Raw genomic sequence first — 23265 nt, 5'->3', positions numbered from 1 at the left:
CTCTTAAGTCCTATAGCACGTCCTTGCTCCAGGGACTGGCTTGCTGCCAAATACCGTAAGAGGAGACAATTATTTATTCACTACTTAAAAATTACTCCTAAAGCTTGTAACTGTTCAGGGTAGGGCATTGCCTCGGTATGCAGTGTAATACCAAGACAAGCAGCTGAGTTACTCAGTGTCAGTCTCTTCATTATCGTAAGTGCTGTGCTTGCAGTGCTTTTCTTGTTTCATGAAGATGAATGCCAGTAATGGTTGGAAACTGTTTCTAGGTTTTTAAGTAACCCTTCCTCCAGATACTCATTTGGGATGACAAGTGTTGGGTAGGAGTAGATCTGTGACATAACGCTGATTTCCTATCCTAGGAGAGTAAGATCTGGTACCTTCAAACATGCTCCCTGGACTTCCTCCAGCTTTCCTTTCCCTGATTTCTTGTCTCTGCATGTGTACAGGATCATCTCAGCTGGGGGGGTGGCTCTGTCCACATAAATAGAAGGCAACGGGCACAGCATCTTGCCTGAGAGGTGGCTAATGGGTCTATTTTCAGAGCTACTTCTCTCAGCTTTGAACTGTGGGAGTATTTTGATATCCAAGCCAGTATTTAACTGGAATCCTTGTGTTCTCTGGTCAGCTGGATGTCAAGTTCAAGCGTATCGGATGGTTCAAAGAGTGTGGGAGCACACGAGGGTTCATGACTCAGGTTGTGGCTGGTGGAGCATAGCTGGTGGTGGAGTGATGTGTGAAGAGCAGGGGAGGAGTATTTATTTGGTTTGTGGAAGAGCTGGGACTTACCCCATCCTGCAGAGTCAGTGGGCAAGAGGGAGAGTATAACCATGAAGAGTTCCTCCTGTGCTCCAGATTCACTTATGAGCTAGATTTTTCTTCATTCAGTAATAAATATAAAGACTTTGCAGAGGGTAGCATGTCTGAGAACTGTCCTGTACGTGGTCTCTGTTATGGGCATGTGCCAAAACAAGATGGAAAGAAAGGGCCAAAAGCCCACCCTGCTCAGTTTTCTGTGCAAAAAAAATGCATTAATGGACTCTCTTTCTTAGGAGTTTTGCTTATAGCTAATCAGTTTGGAGGGAACTCTAGAAGAACTAATGACCAATGAAAAGAATTGAGACTAGAGGGCCACATGTGGCATCAACATTTGATACAAATGATTTTCGAAACCTGTTGGAAAGCTAAAACACTGAAAACTTGTATCAAAATTGATGTCACTGATACAGATAAAAACTCGTGTGATGGCTATGCCTGTTTGAAATCTTTTCATCCCGTCTTTTGTCTCTGAAGAGGTATTTTACAATGTACTTAACATTTTTGCATCAAAAGCCTGTTTTCATTTAAAACCAGTAGTGGAAAAAATATTTTTCTTTATAGTATGGCACATGTAGGATTGTTTCAGCTAAAATTTTCACAAGTTGTGTTTTTAGTGACATAAAAGGGCTGGCTTTACAAAAGAAATGTCCAAGTAAATTATAATCCTCTGCAAAAAATGTTCTTGCACTAAACTGAATCAGTAGTTATACTGGCATACATCAGGATATTTAATAACCTTGCTGAGTGGAAGAGATTATCAAATCTCTGAAGAAGAATAAGCATGTCAGCCACTAGTCTCAATTCAATTTGTATAAATCTAATGGGTTCCAAATAAATTTACACTATAACCTTTTTATATGTCAGTTTATTTCTATTAATGTATTACGCAGAAAGTAGTACTGTTAGTGAAAAAGGAAGAGTTTCTTCCCCTATTTTCCATGTATTTTGTGCTGTAACCAGAGAATTAAAGGACTTGAAATTTCATGCAGTATCAGGGAACAGTTGAATAAAACTGTTCAGGTATTTGTTATATTGTAGTGTTTGCTAAGTACTGATTTTTTTGGAGGATGACACATGCATCTGCTTAATTAAACAGAAGCATTGAACAGAACTGTGGTTTTGAATGTTGATATTTATATTTTATGGATGGTATTTGGTTTAAGGTACCAAAACCCTAAGAAATTTAAAAATAAAAATAAAAATTTCTAATTTCATTCATGCTTATCTCACATTTGATGCTTTTTGTGGTTCTATGATCTCTCTCTATTATCCTTTAAAAGATAGTCTGTTTAGGCTAATATTTTAACCATATCTCGTAATCCCTTTTTAATACTCTTCAAACTTCATTCCAAAGCAATAGAGATCTCAGGCCTTTTTTTCCTTTTTTTTTCATCCTTACTGGGTTGCTGTTCCACAACCTCTTTCCTGTGATGATTAGAAACATTTCTTTTAATTTGCAACCTCCATTTATTCGTGGCCAGGGTTTCCTCACTTGTTCTTGTGACAACATTCTCATTGTATTCAAGTAGCTTTTCATCTTTTCTTTAAATCACTGTGTTTAAACCTCAGACGTATGTTGAGATATTAGTTGTTCCCTAAGATTGGGGTTTTTTGTTGATCTTTTGTGGAAATAACTGAGCAAGTTACACCCTGTGTGCTAGATGAGGGCTCACAAGGTTTACCATCTTTAGTGCGACGTAGCTCTGTGGGACCTGCTTGGCCCAGTGCATGCTTTCTTGCTGCTTCAAAACATCCGTGACTTGTAGTTGCCCTGTGATTGCCAATATTTGCAAGTCTATCTTTCCTTCTGTCACTCAGAAGAGAATTTTTGTTGTTGCTCCCGTTTGAATGGAGGATGTTTCACCTTGTGCGTTTAAAATAAATCCCTTCTCCATGTCTCAAGGTATCCAGCTCCCCTTCTATCCACATCCTCCTCTGCACCAATAGTGCCTATGGGCTTTGGGTCGTTAGCGCACTTTGTTGCCATGGGTTTGTTTCCTTGTAGCAAGAACATTGTTCCTGTTGGTGTTTCCCACTCAATCAGCTGTACTAATAGCCTTCCTTGGGGCTGTGCTTCCCCCTTCTTCACAAACCACTATCATCTCCCCTTTGGCCAATTACCTAATTACAATCTTATCCTGATAATTTTTTGTATCCTGTCTATTGCTCTAGAGCTACAGATAGGTGAGATTTACAGCACTTTATTTATCTAGGAAGTCATGTATCTTGAAATAGCTCTTTGCAGGAATGAATTCATTGACTCTGTATTGTGGAGCAAGTGTGTTGGTAAGTTGTTTTTCCTTCTCATAGTCCACTTAATTTCTTGCATTTCTTGTATGAATGTCACCATAGTGTGGTGTGTAGCAAAAGCCACTAGAAGAACCTGTTACTTTGGCATGCAGTTCACTTGCAGTCTGCCTGTTACGGCTGTCAGGCTGTTAATATTAGTTGGAAAGTACAATAGCAGGTATTAAAACAACTAGGCGTGGCACTTAGTGCCATGGTCTAGTGGACTTGGTGGTGTTAGGACAAAGGTTGGACTCAGTGATCCTGGAGGTCTCTTCCAACCAAATCGATTCTGTAAACTCAGGTAGAAAACAATTCTTAATCTTCATTCTGCTCTTCAAATGAACATAGAACAATTTGTGTTCTTCCTCACTGAATTCCGCCACTGTGTGCAGGGAGGCTGATGTGATGGTAATACAGAAAGGGACCTGATTAGAGGATGCCAAGCTCAGCTTCTATTTTGAAGCCCAGATGTCTCCTTTTTCTGTCTGTGTTTGGGTGAACAGTTTCACTGCAGGGTTTCCTGAGAAGCCAGGATTAAGTGCATTAGTGCAAACTCCTGCGGAGTAATACACAACAAGCCATAGTAATTGTAACCTCGGTGACAGCAGAGAGAAAGGCAAATACCTTCAGGGTGAGACAGTGTCATCGAACACCGGTGGCAGGGCTGTCGCCCACCACACCTGCCCCGAACCTCTTGCTGGGGCCCTGTTAGCAGCAGTGAGACAGGGCCTGCCTGACCTCCCTTAAGGACCCACATCAGCAGTAAAAACACACAGATTTGCTTGTACTTACCACTTATTTTAGCAGGTGACTAGTGGCAAGAGTGCACGACAGAGCAGTGGCAGATAATTTGTGGGTACGCTATTGACTCCTCATCTTCCTCTTGTTACGGAAGCCCAGTTCCAAGTCCTTCTTGGATGGCACAGACCAAAATGCGTAGGTCAGCACCTGCCCTGTAGCTCAAAGCAGTTCTTGGTGGCTTTGTTGAGGTGCACTGCAGTAAGATGTGCCACTATTGGCATAAAGAAATATGCTGTAGGGACATAACGCCTCCTTGTTCACATCAGAAACCCAATTATGTCCTTTAACTTTTTCCTCTTACGATGCACTCTGCAAGTTTGAATGCTGTATGATACAATTTAGAACTGTTCTAGTGCATCTTTAGTATCATCTCAGCAAGCTGTTCAGCATCACCTGAAATCCACAGTTGATTTGTGCTTCTGTCACACCAGTACATACCTAGGTAGAATTATAGATTGGAACAAATCCATAATATTCAGCAAGTCATGCTATATTTTTTGAAAAGTCTGTTCAAAAAGCGTGTCCTTAGTAAAAATTAGAGCAAGGGTGAGAAACAAACATGTTAAAGGGAATATGTTAAGCCTGTGAGATAAAGCACATGAACAGTGTATTGCAAGATAGATCATCTAATCCATAGTTGTTGTCTATGACAAATGCAATATAATTGGAATTATTTTGGCTTAAGAAAGGTTAATTAACCCATGGTTCTTCAGTTCTTGGCCATATACTAATACATTTTCAGCATGATTGTGGTGGTTTTCTGTCGCTTAGTGGCTGGGGCTGTCTCCAGGGAGAAAGATCAGGATTTAAATGCCCACTCACTCGGGGTTTAAAGAGGACCTTAAGACCAGACCTCCTGTGCTGCAGTGTCTGACTACTAAGAAAGATGATAAAAAAATAGTTGGTAATTGCACATCTTTTTGAATGAATGTTCAGGATCCTGTGCTTTTTGGGGGTTTCTGTGCTGTGAGTACATGTTATTTTGTGCCTCAAGCATGACTGCTGGACTTATTTCTCATAGCTTAGATGCAAGATGACTGATTCTGGCATTGCAAACAGGCTTTCGTGTGAGTTGAGAGACTTTACATTTAAAAACCAAAGTGCCTGTGGACTCTCAGTTACCTAAGCAGAAATCTCAGTCTTGAACTCTAAGCGTTTAGGTACCTCTGCTATTTTGGGACCAAGGCACTGAGCAGCTCTGCAGTGTTTTGTACATGCAACCCAAATCTGATAAGGAACATTCCCACTCTTCTTCTGTGTGCTGCATGCAGGTAGTGACAGTGCCGCGGTCGTCTGTTCAACCTCGTTTGACTGTAAGCACTGTTTGCTGCTGGAAGTACTTCCCTACATGCACATCCCCAGGAGCAGAAGTATGTGGTAACAAGTGTGGTGCTGTGACTTAGAGTGAAGTAGTAGTCAGCACAGCAGCAGAATCACTGCTTTGAATTCCAGTTCTCCTTATAAATCAATTGAAGTCTGTTTTCAAAGATCCCGGTCAATATGCATGAGGATCATCTTCTACATCTCTATCTACTTCTATATGACTTCAGACAGACTGTTGTACCTCTCCTTTTCCATCTTACATATTCTCAAAATGCCAGCCTAGCTCTATCTCTGGTGCAACGGAGAGAGCCTCTGAAAAGACTCACAAGCATTTGGTTAATCAACTTTAACCCTTTCCTACAGATTTAGCTTAAAAAATAAAAATTGACAGATAGTTTAGAAACTCTACTTTTGCCAGGAGCAAATGGTTCTGGAGATCCCTCCAATTCATGCTTCTTGAGTTAGGTTTATCAGGTAAACATTAGATCTGATTTTAAAAATGGATCTTGTAAACTTGTGGAAGTTTACAGAAGCTGCCATGCACATCAGACCCCATGTTTAGAGGGAGCAGTATTTTAACCATTTTTGTGTCGAGGAAGAATATCAGACAATTGTAATCTGTCAGAGATGTTTCTTTGTAATGTTGATGCTTTAGGTTTTGAAGGCTTATATCCTTTATGCATTTCCTTTAACCTATTAAATATGATGGGTGTTGAATATGCTAGCCCTGAACTCAACTCCTAAAGACTTAACTCTGTACTAGCAGCCTCAGCACTGAGGTTAATATTTTTACATGGAATTAATCCAAACTATTAGCGTACAAAATACATCACTGATGTAGTTTATTATAAAAGTAGTATTTTTCAGATGCACAACTGTTCTGTGATCCGAAGACCATATATTGAAGTGTTTAAATACTCCTCTAGGAACCATAGTGATCACAGGTGAAAAATCAGCATCATTGTAGAGAGCAAGCTTTTCTTTTCCAGCCTTCTGAGTCTGCCTTTTCTCTTCCTGCAGCTTGTGGATGTGACCTGGCTCAAGGAGGATTTTTTGTGAGACAGGGAGACTACATCTGTACTTTGGACTACCAGAGACTCTATGGCACACGGTGCTTCAGTTGTGATGAATTCATTGAGGGAGAAGTGGTCTCAGCACTGGGCAAAACCTATCACCCAGACTGTTTTGTGTGTGCTGTCTGCAGGTATGTTTTCTACATGAAGTTGTGTTTCACATAAAAACTAGATTTTGAAAGACCAATGCCAGGCGTTCAAACTTATAGCCTATAGATGGCAAAAAAAAAATAGTTCTGTTTTCTATTATCCACTCCTTAAAAAGTAGCACAATTTTTTAAAAAAAAACAAATTCTGAGTGCCTCTTTTTTTTTTTTCTTTTCCCCCAAATGCTTTTTCCGTTTTATGGTATCTTATGTGTGAGATTTTCAAAGTACCTGAGAAACTACCACTGCCTCTACTGTCAGACCTTTTGCCCCAAATATTACTTTATTTCTCCAGTGTCTACTAGTTTGTGTTTTGTTGACTGAAGTTACAAAGGATTCCAATGCCAGCAGTTGAGTCTTTGGCAAGCTGACTGGGTACTGTATTAATAGATTTAAACTGAAGTTTCAGTGCTGCTTCCCAGAAACTCCAATAGTCATTTAAAATAGGACAGAAAGGTCCTGGACTCACAAACACTTACGTATGTGTTGGATTTCACCAAGGATCTTCAGCAGCTGAGGAGGTGACGAGTGACACAGCAGACAAGATTTTCCCCCACTACAGCCCCGTGTAGTTCAATGGGATCATTTCCCATGTGGGTATGTGCAATGTTGCGACCCAGTGTTGGTGGGGATGTTTGCAGACTCTGCCGTACAAGCGACTGATGTCCGTTTGACCTGCACTTTAATCCCCTTCTGCAGAAATAACACGAACAAATCTGTTGAAGACTTCAGGAAGAAACTTTAAGTCCACCACACCTTCAGGAATTTGCACTGTTACGGCAGTTTGGAGCAAATAGAAATGCTGTAATTTCTCTGGCTAAGCTTGAGCCTTTAGCAGTACAAGAAAAGTAACCCCACATTCAAAGGGAAAGCACAACGGGGCACTGATGCACCACATTATAGATGCTTTATGTGCTAGTGCCTCATTCAGGTGACTGTGCAGTCCAGAACCAGCGTGTCCGTATCACTGTGGCCATCTGCCAGACGAATCTGCCCAGTGCGTAGGGCTGTCGAGCTCCGACGTCCTCCCGTGCGGATGCAGAAGCAGGACTTCAAATTCCAGAACAGCCGTGGCTCAGGGCAGGATCTCGTTTTGATGTATCAATTGCAGGAATAATTAAATAGCCATGTTAAGGGGGAGACTCTGGGACTGACAAGCTTTTATTATATTAGATTCTGTCTGTTCAAGTTTTGCTGTGTTTAATAGGGGATTTTTTTCTTTTGGATACTTTAAACAAACAGGAAGAGTAACGATAACAAAAAAGCCTAAAATCTTCTTCCTTTTTTTTTTTTTAATAAGAGGGAAAAGTGATTTAATTAGGTAATTGTGGATCTCATGAGTTAATTGCTGGCTGCACATGCTCTTGGCCTGCAGCCTGTCAGTATTACAGCTCTGCTGCAGATGAGCATGGCTATTCTTGGTACCTTTCTTCTTAGCACTAGTACCTTCTGTAAAGTGAGGTACTTTTTCATCTAAGAGAAAAACTGGTTGATTCCATTTTCCTGCTAAATATGCTTGCATCCTCAGCCACAGCATTAGGGTGTAGCATTCAGACATAGTTTACCTGTATGTTACTGTACTTAGCAGCTTGGTACCTACCTTAGGTTTCAGTCAGGCTGTTGAATATACCAACCTCCTGCTGTATTTAGTCAGTCCTTCAGCTGATAGTTTGGAGCTCAGTGGTACAATTTATCTCATTTCCCTGGAAATTCAGAATAATTTTCTGTATGACTAAACTATTTATTCTTAAGTACCTAACAATTTGGGTGAGCTGAATTGCAGTACAGTTAAATACTCACTAGAACATGCTACAAATATCGTGTGTATTGAAGACATGCTAGAGCTTTTAAAAATGAAGTTTCTGATACAATAGTATTTCATATTAAAAAAAAAAAAAACAGAGATGTTCCCTAACCTTCTGTATAACTAAATAGTTGGATTAAAAGCTATTTCACTGTTTCTAATTGCTGCTATCTAAAACTTCAGTAGAAAGACCCAGATTTGCTTCCATTGCTTTCCTTAGAAGGACACACAAATTCATGTTGTCTTCATCAGAGCCAACTAATGCCCTGCTGACTAGCAGGATTCAATTAGTGTCTCTCAGGGGGGTTGTAACACTGACTTGTGGTGCAGAGCAACAGAAGCATCCTGTCATCTGTTTATAGTAAAAACACTGGAGCAGGTCCTCAACTGCTTTAAATCAGCATTGCTTCAATTACCCCAGTCTTTGCAAGCCAGACATAATTTATGTTTTTTATGGGAGAGAGTGTCCTATTTAAACATCATCAGCATTTATTTTATTGAGTGATATCCTCAGTAAAGATAAGGTGGGTAGACTATAATCACATGTGGTTTAAGCAGAAAGAGAACTTGTTTGTTTAAAAAAAGATAATATTAAAAGGCAAAAAAAAATAGAGCCATTTGGTTTTGGGTACAGGATTGTAAAGCCCTCTACCTTGGCGTTTTCCTTGGTGGGAATAGTCAGGAGTACCATTTGTGTCCTCCTTTCTTACAAATGGGCAGAAACCTTAAGTAATGGGCCAAAGAACGCTGTCTGAGGCAGTTGGCTGATCACACAAACTGCATTTGACTTTGCCTTTTACAGCCTGACTCTGATGTGGGTGCTCTGTTAGAAATCTGACGTCCAGCACGGTGTGAACTTGAGAGGTGGTGACTGCCTGACAGTGGGGCAGATCCCGCTCTCATGGAAACCAAGCAGGGCTCTTACCAACTTCATCAGGAAAGTGCTGGCAGCAGAAGGCACTTTACAGTCATGACACAGGTCTCCAGCATGTTGCAGGATCATTAGGTGCTTTAAATGAGCACTTCTATAACCTGTATTTCTATAGCTGCTGAAGTTACGCTTTTAAAATGTTCCTACATTGAGTAGTAAACCAGTGATGGTAGCAACCCCTTTTTTTCTTATTTTAAGAGAAGATAAGATTGGAATAGAAACTGGTGGGAAGTGTGTATTGCTTCAGATGGTAAAAGCAGTGAGAAAATCTAATACGCATACAGCTAGCTGGAGCAGTGTTAAAAAGCCAGTAATGCAAGCGCAGTCGTTTTCTGGAACTCCTGATATTACTACTTTTGAATGCCAAGTGGCCCACTGTCACAGGGAAGAGCTGTATTCCTTGGTGTCCTCTGCACTGTATTCATAAGCTGCTGCTCTCCTCTGTGAAAAAACTTGTGTGGCAGAAACCCAGCTCGTCCCTGGGCATCACTTGGGACTCAGATGCTATTGTCCAAGGCTGCCACAGATCAAAGTGTGAAAAAAATGGAATAGTATTCAGAGAAAAACTATTAAAAGTACAGTATAATATATCATCCTATGTGATTGTTTCTCTCTATCTTGTATTGACCAGGTGGCTCTTAAACAAATGCAGGTTTTAATTGCATGTTTGCTCTACTGGCATAAAGATTAAGGGCTTAGTCCCTTCTTTTTCCAGTGCTGTTCATAGTCCAGAGAAACTTGTTTTCTGCTGTTGTGTTTTGTGATGATAATGCCTAAAACTAGGAATAAATAGAAGAATAACAACATAGATTGGAAAATGTTGCAGATTAACGGCTTACTCTGAATTCCCAGGAAGTGGGTGAGCCATCTTGGTCTTACAGCTTCATTAATTGGAAGGGGCTGTGTCCTCCAGAGGGCTGCCAAAGACATTTCCTCCAAAAAGTTCATGTGTTTGTGAAAGTCAAATAGAAAGAGGGAGAAAATTAAGGCTATCTGTAGCAATAGAAGCTGAGTTTTATTAAAATCGTGCACACAGTTCTTATATGGCTGTCAGAGACAGGATTATGTGGGCCTTATGCAGGAGGTGAAAGGGAAAATGGAATTTTCAGGAGAAGTCTTAGTGTGTTAATAAGTTATATAGATGTATCAAGCGTATGTAAGATGTATGGTCTGCATAATGTTGTACTGAATGTAGACTCTGTGATTTCAGTGTTACTGATGGGCTGTGAGTGCCTAGGGTAACAAAAATCTGGGGTTTGGTTTCATGGGTTAGTATAATTGGTAAAGTTGTGGGGGAGTGTTTATTCACCCAGTTGGAGGAATGTATATAATCGCTATCCCTTTAATTTCAGTATTCTTGTAATGTAAAAGTTGGAAAAATGTAGATTTTTGTGATATGTAAATGATAGAGAAGGACAATTTGACTCTTAGCTGGGGGATAAATTAGCACATATGTTCGCGGTTGATAACCAAACAACTTCGTGTTTGATTTACAGAATTCGGTATCTAGGTTCTATGTATTGTCTGAATTTAGGAAGTTTTCTCTTGAAACAGCATATTGACAGAAGCTGAATATGTGTCATGTGGAGGTGAATAATATGTGGAGGGACAAGAGGCATCTACATATTCTTCAAGTGGTTTTGGGCCAAACCCAGGTCTAAAACATCTCTCAGTCCATTTGTATTTCACTTATCTTCAAGAAGGTAATTCACTGTGGTCAGGCAGTTGAATATGAAAATTAAGAAAAACGGAAAACTTTTTTTTTTTTTTAAACAAACGATTTTATAGTCCTATGTATAACACTGCTATTTGTAGAAAGAAGCTGAGGGCTTTTGTGTATGTATGTCTTAATAAATTAAGATAATACTGAAAATTAGAAGTTAAAACTCAGTTCATTCTGAAAGGTAACAATCATGTCAGACTTTTTGAATACACTAAACGTTTTTAATTGCTCACTTTTTTTACTGCTGCTGAATTTTGAAAGCGTTTGGTTCCTGCTTAGCAGTACTGGACACTTCTTAAAGCATCTCATGAAGCAGGCTTCTTCATCTGGATGTTGAGGCTAAAGTTTTGAAGTCAGACTGAGTGTTCTTCTTGGCATTTTGATTCTAAATATATTTATCAATATATAGTGCTTCCTGAACAGCTGTGCTGCTCTTCAGGTTTACATATACAGTGTACCTATAGCCCTAGAGTCATGTAAGATGGAAGGGATCTGTGGGGATCCTGTGGTCCAGCCCCTGGCTCAAAGCAAGTCTAGTTTGAGCAGGCTGCTGGTGGCATTTATTTAAAATATTTCCAAGGATGGAGATCCCAGACTCCCTGGACAACCTATTCCAGTATTTAAGCGTGCACATGGTAATTTTTTTTTTTTCCTTATATGGAGTTGACATTTCCCATGTTCCAGCTTATGTCTGCTGCCTCTTGTACCCTTGAGAAGAACATGACTCCAATTTCATATACACATCATCAGGTGGTTTTAGACAGCAGTAAGATCTCTCCTGAGCATTTTAAAGCTGAACAAGTTCATTTCCTTCAGCCCCTGCCCGTGTGTCATGTGCTCCAGCTCTGGACCTAACCACCTCCATAGGTCTCTCTCCAGTAAATCTTGTCCTGAGGAGGCCAAAATGGTACACACTGCTCCAGATGCAGTCTCTCAAATGATGAACAGAGGGGAAGATCACATCCCTGGACCTACTTACTACGCTAATGCAGCCCAGGATGCGACTGGCCACCTTTGCTGCAGGGACACTCTGCTGACTCATGTTCAACATGGTGTCCACCAGGACCCCTACATCTTTTTATGCTTTCCAGCTAATTGACTGCCAAGGTGTACTGGTGCATCGGGTTGTTCCTCCCTGGGTGCAGGACTTAGTATTTGACCTTCTTGAATTTCATGTAGACAGTAGATAGCAAGTAATGTCCACTTTGTATCATCAGGTTTGACACCCTGGGTCAAGTTCGCCCCTATGGAGCAGCCTTGAGGGATGAGATTGTACCAGGTACAAGTTAGAGCAGAATTTGATCCTGTAGGTCGTTAGGTTGCAGTCTGACATCACACCTGACCCAGTGTAACTGCAATCTGCTGCTGAAATGAATAGCTTTGCTCTCCCCACAATCCTGACCATATGCTTTTGTTAGTTTTCTTATATCAAATTTAGTTGACTGTTCAGCCACAGAGTCAGATCAGCGATTGAAAGAGCAGAACACCATCCATCTGCTCTGAAAACATATGAGTATTTTCTTTTGGCCCAGCAAGCTTGAATGGCTTGCCCGTAACTGCATAGGTTGAGGCATGGTACAGAGAAGGACAAGACCAGGACCAGACCTTTCAGTGTCAGCACACAGTTAACCCAGATTAGGCTGATGGTGGTTTGATGTTTTACAGTATAATTTTGTCAGTAAGCTCCAGTTGTTTCTGGGTTTACAAATATTGTAGACAGGTGAATAAAACAAAATTCATTGGGAAATGAATCATAGAAGATGTATTAAAATCCTACAAGTCATTTAAGAGAGCTGTTTTAAAGATACTCTTAATTCTCATTTTAAAAATAGATTTTCCAACTGTGATAATCACACTGAATATTTTTAAGAGAATGAGTAGCTAATTAAAGCCCATATCTAGCAATGTTCAGTGGGTGACTGGTGGTAAGATGTCATTGTATTCGAAGGCAGAGATGCTGCTTTTAACCTACAGTGCTATATATAGTCCTGCTCACAAGTTTAAGAGCTCAGAAACTGACAACTCGTTAATTGACTGTTACCACATTCTGTTGTGCCTTCATTCGTACCAGAATCAAAATCCTCGAGCAGGGCTGCTTGTGAAAGGGAAAGGTCAGATGTTACAGAAATACTGGCAAATGTGTTGTGTACAAATTCTGGATTCCCAATGAACAAGGCAGTGAAGCAAACTGAGAATTAATTACGGGTTTAGAAGATGAGTGAAGGAAGGAAATGTCCACCTGTACCTTTAGGCGGACAACTTCCAAGGAGGATTTCCCTAGGTTTTTTTAGAGCAATGTATCTTACAGATGTGGAAAACTTAATAGAGAGTTGAAATTCTTGCCCTCTCCCATCCAAATGGAAGGGCACTGTGATTAGTTACTAAACTCTTAGAAAATAAACCAAGTAAGGTATGTTTATGGTCTAGGAAAACCCCCACATGCTCTCCCCTCTAAGGAGGCTCTGTGGCATGCTGTGGTGCCTGTGAGCTTTGACATGTTTTGTGGGTGTCATCTACCTGCCATAGGAGGTCAATTATCCTATTGTTCTCTTCTAGTTTTAACTTATTTTCTGCCAGATTGTGTAATTGCCTAATGTAGATGAGCCAACTCAAAGTGATCGGTCCCTGCTTCTACTTTACTTGATGCTTCGTGCATCTGTTTGAGATGGGCTTGTGTGTTCAGCTGGAAGTTCAGCTGGATTTTTGTTAGGTAAATCATTGAGTCAAAAAAATATATTAACCTTCCCTCTGGCTACTGTTCCTAATATACTGCATACAAGAATGCTCAGTAGTCACAGTTATTCTTCAGAGCAGTGAATTGCTCATGGTTTTCAGTAGATCACCATCTCCAGGATTATTAACAGTGCAAAGTGTACCATTTTACTGAGACATCTCATGAAAGTCCAGTTGGGTCATTAGCTGAGCCCCAGTCTTGGCCTCCACAAAGACTATGGCAAAATGGACTTGATGGTAATATCCTGCCCAGGGCGTGCAGCTGTGCATAAGAATGACAGATGATGGGGTGGTTGTATGGCAGTGTAGTTGTGTGATTGTATCTGTATTGTTTTTGTGGGGATTTATTTTGGAGCAGATTACTAGTGGTCATAATAAGTCTGTATGGGTATCTGTAAATCAAGATGAGATGTCTTCTGAAAAACACGTAGGAGATCATTTACAAGTTCTTGTCTCAGTATAGAACAGTTGAAATTCCTTGGCTTGCACCTTTCCAGGTCAATCAACAGTGCTAAGTTCTAGACTTGATTCTGTAATATTTTGTTGAAATAAAAACATGGTTAAGTGGTTTCTTTCACATTGGCAGCAGAAAACTAGGACAGCCTTTGAATTATATCACTCCATTTTTGAGACAGTTTTTGGTAATTAGTCATTCATTTTTATTATCTATATGGAAGTGTATCACACTTGACTAATTTTTATTCAAATGTATGTATGTTCATTTGAATAAACTTCTGAGTTGGACCAGATGACCTCCAGAGGTCCTTTCCAGCCTCAACTGTTCTGGGATGTTCATGAAACCTTTTTATTATTCCATATGTTAGAAGGCTCTGTGACTTAAGCAGTATAAAAATCTGTTGTCAGTAACAGTTATGACCTAAGAAGAACATTTTGGGATTTTTATACGTAACACATAACACACTGCTGCTGGATTGCTGCAAGACAGGACAGACTTGCTGCTCACTGGAGTGCAGCTCCGTCACATCTTGTCTGCATACTGCAGACACTGTTGTCTTCTGGTCAGGTTATTGAGTGAAATTCGTGTTACAGAATCCTCTCTTGAACAGGTGGAAATTTAGGAGTCCTAGATCTGTAGTAACATAGTGTTGGGCCTCTTTGTACCAGAATCACACATGGAGCATTTAGTTGTGTCACAGAGCAAGACAATTTTAAAGATTATTTCCATAAAATATTTTTCCTTCACTTTTTAGGTAAGTAAGAAGGTAGCAAGTATTTGGAGTGTAAATGGTCAAGTGAAGGAAAAAAAAAAAAAAAGGGTGAAAAGCAGAATTCATTATCAGATGTCAGATGTCCAAAGACAGAATAATATTTTAGCTCCATGTGTCCTCATGAGTTTTGAAGTATTGCCTATGGTCCAAAATGGATGACAGTGTTGAACGCTTATTTAGCTGGTTTAAAATGTATTTTAGTAACATTATTTAGAAACAAGGGACAGCATTGCTTTTGTTCTCTTTTTAAGTAACAGAAATTTTTTTTTAAATGCAACACAAATGTAGAATAAGCCACTTTTTGGCAGTTTAGGGAGCAAAATAATGTTTATGCTTAGCAAGAAGTATCTGTGCAGCATTTGTGGTGAAGACAGCCTCTCAATTGGTATGAATTTGATAGTGTTTGTGGGGAAATGTCATACGGAGTTGTAATGAAATGTTAATGAAATAATCTGATCAGATGGACTTCACCATGAGGCAGAAGGCCTGTGTTATGTTTGTGCCCCACTTAAGCCATATTTTGATAGCTCACTGGGGATTTAGTTGGACGTGAGCTTTGGGTGGAGTGCAATGTGTTTCTAAATCCTCACCATCCTTTGCTGCATTATGAAGTGATTTGTCCATCTGGTCCTCTTAGAGAAAAAACCTCAAAGGTTTCTGTGCCCAGGCAAGAAAGTTCATGGCAGAAAGCTTTTCATTTTAAGGACATTGATAAAAAGGAAGGATTTAATTAAGTGTAAGGAGAGCTGTTGTTGAGTAGACCAACCAAGTAATGTAGATGCTTTGGATTTCATAACTGAGATAGACTTTCTCCTATGAGAGTTCCCTGACATTTGCTTTCTGAGCATATAGATTCAGAGACATACTTTGATAGGATCAAAGTTGGGAAGACAAGTGCTGTTTTTTTAAATGTATAAAAGTTATCACTCTCAAGCAGCATTTTAACAACGTAAAAGCAGCTGCATTTGCCTGTATTGACTCCATGTAATGTCAATTTTATTTCCATTCTGTAACTGATCCTGCTAGTGATCAACCCTTGCTGGTACTGCATTGCTTAGATACACAACAGTTTGAACTTGAGTGCTCAGTGTGGTTTTGTATCTTTAGATACTTTTTTTTCCTAAGTATCTGTAACATCTGCATTTGCAACTGTTTGTTTGGTATGTCCCTTTGATACTTTAGCCTCTGAGTGGCTGAAAAATCGTGAATGAGAACTGGGCAAGCAGAGAAAAAGAAACCAGAGTAATACTGAGTTCCTTTATGGAAAGGTGTTTCATTTCGATGAAGGCATGAGACTGTAACCTGTTTGCTTTTGTTTCCTCTGTTGTAGGCTGCCTTTCCCTGCGGGCGACCGGGTAACTTTTAACGGGAAGGAGTGCATCTGCCAGAAATGTTCCCTGCCCCCTTCCAGCAGCACTGGCTCGTTCCCTGTACAGAACCTGCGAAGTAAGTAAGGCTTTCTGTTCTTTTCTGTTGGCACTTCTTAGTCTGTGCAGGTTTAAGGGACAGAATTTTACACCAATGCATGTAACTGGAACTTCTACCACTATGCTGCTTAAAAGGTGTCAAGAAATACAAGGTAGTCATGTGAAAAAGTATATGATAGTTTTCCAAGAAAGTCTGATATTAAAAAGAAACCCAAATGGTGCCATTATAGGGTTAACAATACATAGAACCTCTCAAAACATTTGATTTAAACTGCAGTAAATCCCATTATTTGGAGAAGGGAATAATATAGATGTAATTATTTCTGAGGATTTATTCCAACTCCAGCTAGAATAAAATCCAGCGTGACATTTAATAATTGGTAAGTGTTTCCAGTATTGCTTCAGAAAATACCAGTGACAGGACTGCATGGCCAAATACTACAGAGGAAGGCTTAATATATGCAGTGTGACCAGAGGGACACTTACCTTGACCTCAGTACTATCGTGTACTATCAGAAGATACAAACACTGCAGAAAAGAAATGTGATCTTTTCATACCACCTTTTTCTCAGCAGATTATAGAGTGGCATTGTTGCTCTGAACTCTGTTCCTTTGCTGATTTGTTTATGAGGAGCTGCCACACTTTAAGAGTCAACCATTGCCTTCATGTAATCAAACAGCAACAGCAATTCAATTAAAGAGCAGAGACAGAAATTTTTTATGACTATCGCATCATATCAAGCAGGATTCGGCATGGCTGAGGAAGGACCCCACAGATTGCTCATCTTTGTATGTAAGGAACCCAGCCCACCTCAGGGAGAAATCTCTCTTTTTTTTTTTTCTTCTCCTGTTTTCTTCCCCACCCCCCGTACAGAAGTTTTCACCATCTCCTTTCTCCAGTCTGTCAGCAAAAGCTGCTGTGTGAATGCAGTGAGAGATGCTATACTGATTCCTCTATTGCAAATGCCATTCTCTTTTTGGGCAGGGGATGACCATCTCTCTTAGGTGCATTCTCTTGTCGCTTATTCCAGAGATGGATCAGCCTCAGCCATCTTGGCTGACTGCATTTGCAGATCCATACTTTAATGGCCTATCATTTGTTTGTCGTTTGTCTCCTTGTCATGTGGGAAAAAGTACCTTTGACTTTAATAGACATTATTTGCCTGATTGAGTACTGACAGAACAAGTTCATTTGATTATCTGTGATACAGAATCCTTTAATGTATTTACATTCCCTTTCTCTGTACACACACACACACACCCCCACACACACCCCATGGAGAATTTTTTCTGAGGTTCCATTTCCCCAGATCTCTCAGGTTGCTGCACCAAGTCTCCCCAGTGCACAGGTACCTGCAAACTTCAGCAAACCACTTCCCTCAAAGGAAAACAGCACTGGGAGCATATCTTTGTGGCAAAACCTTACCTTGGAAAGCAAAAGTTTAGCTTTTCAGCAAAGAAAATCTCAAAAATATGTATTTAAGCTTCAAATACAAGTCTCCTTTTAAATCTCATTAAAAATGGATGAAGTCTTTCCATAGGTTTCAGTGGAACTGGTTAAGGGTCTTGGTTCAAAATTCAATGATATCTGCCACTCTGTAGGCTGGACTTCTAAAGGAGCTTGATCTCATCTTCACCTGAGACTAACCAGATCTGCTTTTCAAATGATGTACTGATGGGAGTGAGCCAATAGATACAATGATTTCTCAAAGGGTAAACTGAAGTCCCTATCTGACCTGCAAGAAAATTTTGCCATGATGTTGCCAGGATCCCAGATAAATACCATCCTTACCTGTGCAGACTGTATCCTTTCTTATCTCTTCCTTACTGCGTTTCCCCAGTGTCTTGCAGTGCAGCTGCAGGCCAGCATCTTCTGATTTCATGGTGACATGCAGCATCTAGCTGACCCAGGGGCTGTGGAGCTCATGGGACTCAGGAAATTAGGTAGCAATGGTATAATCCCTCCTTGGTGTGAGGAATAGAGCTTTGATGGGTCAATGGGAAGGACTGCAGCCACAAATGCATGGAGGTTTGTGCATGTATATGTAGCAGGATATGTAAGAGCCTGGCAAATGACAATACAAAGAAAATTAATGAAATATCTAAAAAGATAATACAGCATTTGGGAAGCATTCAGATTAATATGTAATATGTGAAAGAGCAGTATGTAATACCAGCTGTTTTCCAAGCACCTAATCCTTAGGCTAGAACCAGTGTTTCAGGAATAAGCAATCAGTGTCAGAGACATCTTGGTGGAACTAGAGAACTGAAAGTCCAGAATGGGTGTCTGTAGCTATGCTACATATTACACAAAGCAATAAATGGCGTGTCGCCTTGTTTTAACAACAGCCTTCTTGGAAAAGACCTTGATGTTTTAAATGAACAATTTTTTTATAGAATAGTACTGCACAAAACCATATGACTTCAAGGAGGCTAAGTCAAGGACCAAGTAGCATGTTCACCCACTCTTATGTTGGTTTTGCTCCTGGCTCAGAACTGCCTGATACGTGCTAGGTATGTTATTCATTGGCCTGTTTATCTCTGACTTGAGCTCAAGAATGCTTTCAGGAGATCTCTTGGGACCCACTGAGCTTGCAACATCGCTACCCTCTCTGACCAGTTCTTCTGTTTTCATCCTCCCACTTTGGTTTTCACCTCCTTTATGCATTACATTTAGAAGAAAGGAAGAATGTCAAATATTTGCTTTCTGCCCAAGTCCTTGAATTTTTTGTTATTATATAAGTACTTACCTACCTGTTTTGTTTCATTTATAAAATGCTAGCTGTGAAAACCTCTTGTGGCAGTGCTAATGTTGAAGGGGTACTCAGGGAAGAATATCGACATGTAGCAGTTCATGTGTACATGATGTGTTCTGCAGTTATTGGTTGAAATTGGGTGAGTCACCAAAGGATGCTGCATCCATGACAGGAAGACAAGGACATTGCATCAGTAGGCACTGTTGGCATAGCAACCACAATATTTGTTTTTAATTATCTGGAACTTAACAGAGAAAACAGCAATTGGGAATAAAAAAGTAACTCACAAAATGCTGCATTTCTACCCACCCAAGCTTAAACCAGATGAAAGGTGAATGACCTGAACACATGGTATTGTATTAAGTTTGTGAAATAAACCCTCAACCAGTGAGATTAAATTAGATTATGAGATGAACCCCTGGTGCAAGGGAGATCACAAACAAATTTTTGATTGCAGTTAAAGAATAGATTCTGCAGAATACTGCAGTGTTTATTCTCTTGTGGGACTAAATCCAGGCACACACCCAAATGTTCTCTTTTATTAGCGAAACTCAAATGTTCTGATCTGTGATGCAGACGCTTTTGTGGTGGACTTGTTTCCATGTATTGGTGCTCTATGGGGTGACGTTAGAGAGACATATTATTACTTCCTTAATCCATTCCAAATCCGCTAAAGGAAAATAAGAACTATCCTTTATTGTTGTGCTCTCAGAAATGAAACATTTACAATTGCACTAATGGAGTGTCTCATTAGGGTCATGTAACCAACTAAATAGATTCTTAAATCAGAAAGTTTTTAAGAGGACTGTTTAAATGTTTTAATGAGAGTCTATGTTTGGAGTTCTTTCTTAATAACTAGATAAATCTTTTTTAATGCCTTTGTGTATCTTTCTCTTCCATGCAAGATATTGTCGTGATTTTTTTTTTTCCTCTAAATGACTCTTCAAGTGTCTTTCAGGATTTGTCTTTTCTCTAGCAAATTGTTGGTATACATGAAGAATTCCAAAAAAAAAAAAAAATGGATAAGGTTTCACGTAAGATGGAAGATACAATCACATGCAGAATTAGCAGGGTTACTGAGATAATGATACTAGAATCAATTTATTACTGATATTTATCCCTATTTTCCCACTTATTCTGACTATTTTAACATTTTGTAAGAAAATTATAGGTAGGCAGGAATCTACAGAGTGAAGAGTGAATAAGAGCTGTACCCCATAGAGTGTTAGAGGATTCATTTAGGATATAAAGAACCAGATTCAAATCATGTGTCTATGTATCATCTCTAAACAGGGCTCTCACTAGTGGGCTGTTGGTGTGGAAACTGAGCGTAGATTTGGCTTTTACTAGCATAGTCAAAAACATCCATTGTTAGAAAAAAACAAAAAGCAACCAAACCCCCAAAAAAGTCTAGTCCTCAATTACTTTTTCTAGGGAGTATAGCTAGTTCAAGTATAGCCTGTTTAAGCAAGATAGCCTAGCTTGTGTTATCCAGTTATGACATGTTTTGCATTTAATTTTTGTTACCACTTTTTGGATCTTTATATAAGTGATTTTTCTGTAAATAATAAATATATAGCCAGCCATCCCTTTCACATATTGCAATATCACTACTACTCAGGAATTTGTAATGCCTCATAAGTGTTGGTGTATTTTTCCTGGTTACAGAATTTCACATCAGAATTTCAGCTTAGGTTTTTTTTGTGGTTGCAAAAAGAATTTTGAAATAATAAGTAAAACTTTCAGACCCAGAAGCAAAGTCTAATATGAAGAATCAATTATTTGTTTTAATCTCATGACTTTTAGGTCTTTTTTTATTAATTTTATTGGGCTGATGTGTGATGCTTGAAAACTTAATCAGCAAAACTTCATAACTTTTAAACACAGTGTAAATTAATTAAAATAAAACCTAAGTCACTAGGAAACGTAAGTCATTAGGTTTTTTTCTTTGAATGATTTATGTCTTCTAGCAATGTTAGGGTAATCTTAGGGCAGCACCACTTGTCAGCAGCGAGCTTTAGAGCCTGCACAAGCTGTTACTAGGATGCTTATGGATCCTCGTCCTGCAGTAACCAGTATTATTGCGTGACCATCTAAAGTGTGTGACTCACTCATATTGGATTTTTCTCTTGCAGATTGTGGGGGCTGTGGTTCAGAAATAAAAAATGGGCAGTCATTGGTTGCCTTGGACAAACACTGGCATTTGGGCTGTTTTAAGTGCAATACATGCGGCAAGCTACTGAATGCAGAGTACATCAGCAAGTAAGTTGAGGAGCATTTTCACCCATTTTCAGCATTCTTTTAATACTAAATATTTAATTTAGCATTGTGTATCCTTTAGTTTTTGTTTATGTGTGTTTGGAGATATATAAAAGATTAGAAATTATTATTGAAATTGTATTAAAAGCAGAAAAAAATCAAATTAAGAAAAGTAGAAGTCGAATTTGTCCATTTACCTGGAATGGGACTTGACAAAGCAGCTATGCTATAGAAAGGCAGTGGGTGGAGTATGTGTCAAAGCCCCATAGATACACCCTTAATTATCTATGTTTAACTTTGCTCTATGCAATGCTGTAATGTGAACAAGCAGATATTATCCTTTCTGTATGTTTCTCATAAGCAAAAATGTTCTCGAAAAGTTCATTAAGGAGATACTTTTCATGCTTTTGCACTGCTCCAGACCCTTGTGCTGTCAGTTTTGGGCTGAATGTGGTGACAGCAATGAGAGGCAGCACAAAGCACACACAGAGACCAAGTCCCATGTCGACACTCATATCAGTCTGGTGAGATACAGGGCTTTCACTGTCCAAGGCACCTGGGATTAATTTCTGCTTTGGAGAAGTGTGTTGATTTGATGAAATTTTCCTAAACAGCTAAGTAACTCAGTCACCAGTGCCCGGAGATGATAGAGTTTCAGAGCCCACTGACTTTCAACAATTCTTTGGATTTAGATTAATACAAGTATAACATTTAGTTTCACAGCTGGCACTGGAGAAACAAATAGAAGGGTGTTCTTAAATAAGGTTTTGCATTATCTCAAATGTTATGCTACTCTGCTGTGTTTTGGTACAGTGCTTTTTTGCTTGTTATTTAATAATAAAAAAACCCATAAATTGTAAAGATATAGTTATTGTGAAATCCTCTTTTTAAAAAAGCTAAATGCCAAACAAAATAACTCAGGAGAGGAAACATCCTGGCTTAAATTAATTCAATTAATTATTGTGATAACTTATAGGTTAGTCTCTAAGCTATCCAACTTGTGTGCTATAAAATTAATTTTTATGTTTCTCCAGGGGAATGTCCAATAAAATTATGCCTCTCCTAATAAATCTGTCTAGTCATGGGCTGTTTTAGCATAACACACTAAACATATTTAACTATGTTTAACTTGCACTTTGAAACAGAGTCTCCAGTTTCTTCTGGAGCGATTTATTTTCATTCATCAATTTAATGTTCTAAGTGTAAAACTTTGTAAAATTGTGATCTAAATGTCAAATTACCAAATAGGTTCATTTCAGAGCAATAGCCCAAGTGTTCTGGTTCTGACTTTTTAGAATAAAAGCTAAGACTCCTGGTTTTGTTCTTCATATTTTTAAACTGTACATTATCTTAAATCACTTGTGATGGTGAAAATAACTGTTCACATCATGCATGAACGTACTGCAAGATCTCTTCTGCTGCTCAGGTTGAATTCTTGTAGTGATTACAGGCTTCTATGGAGCAGGTTCCCGAGACAGTTAATCCATGACTGTCTTTAAGCAAGTCCAGTCAAGAATGTCAGTAGACTTAAATGTTAATCAAAACTTGGTTTACAATCAAGATACTCAGTTGAGAAATTACTCTGTGCAGTCTAAGCTAAAAGATTAGATTATGTATATATTAGATGATCCATATATTAGATGAATTAGATGATAAGAGGAAAAGAATAATATGTAGAAATAACTATTTTTTCTAAAGAGGCAGAAACATGTGGAAGATCAAAACAAATGGTGTGAGGGTCTCAGAGACTGAGTGTTGTGACAAGGGGAGAGGTGATGGCTGAATTCAGCGACAAAGCAGCAAAGTGGGGACGTGTTAGACTCAGAAGGGCCAGAATAATTAATTAACTCTTCTGTTCTTTACAAAATTAATAAATACAAGTATTTGGATGGTGGGATAGTCCATAAATACCCTATGAGGTATTGAAGCATTAGCAAATTTTAGCTTTATAA

The 23265-nt window shown here is 39.2% G+C and overlaps 1 protein-coding gene across 1 annotated transcript in view; it reads left to right on the top strand.

The window, feature by feature from the left end:
• LOC104160060 (actin-binding LIM protein 2-like) overlaps window positions 1-23265 on the top strand; it is a gene marked incomplete at its 3' end in the record, with an annotated part of 101621 nt that overhangs the window by 17143 nt on the left and 61213 nt on the right. The window contains exons 3-5 of the mRNA XM_009698118.1: window positions 6253-6436; window positions 16202-16317; window positions 21190-21316. Coding sequence (XP_009696420.1) covers window positions 6253-6436; window positions 16202-16317; window positions 21190-21316 — 427 coding nt within the window. The remainder of the gene's footprint in view (window positions 1-6252; window positions 6437-16201; window positions 16318-21189; window positions 21317-23265) is intronic.

Source organism: Cariama cristata, unplaced genomic scaffold, assembly GCF_000690535.1.
Source record: "Cariama cristata isolate BGI_N322 unplaced genomic scaffold, ASM69053v1 scaffold5164, whole genome shotgun sequence".
Classification (NCBI taxonomy): Eukaryota; Metazoa; Chordata; class Aves; order Cariamiformes; family Cariamidae; genus Cariama; species Cariama cristata.
Note: the sequence above shows the minus strand (reverse complement) of the source record. Positions and strands in the feature narration are given on the sequence as shown.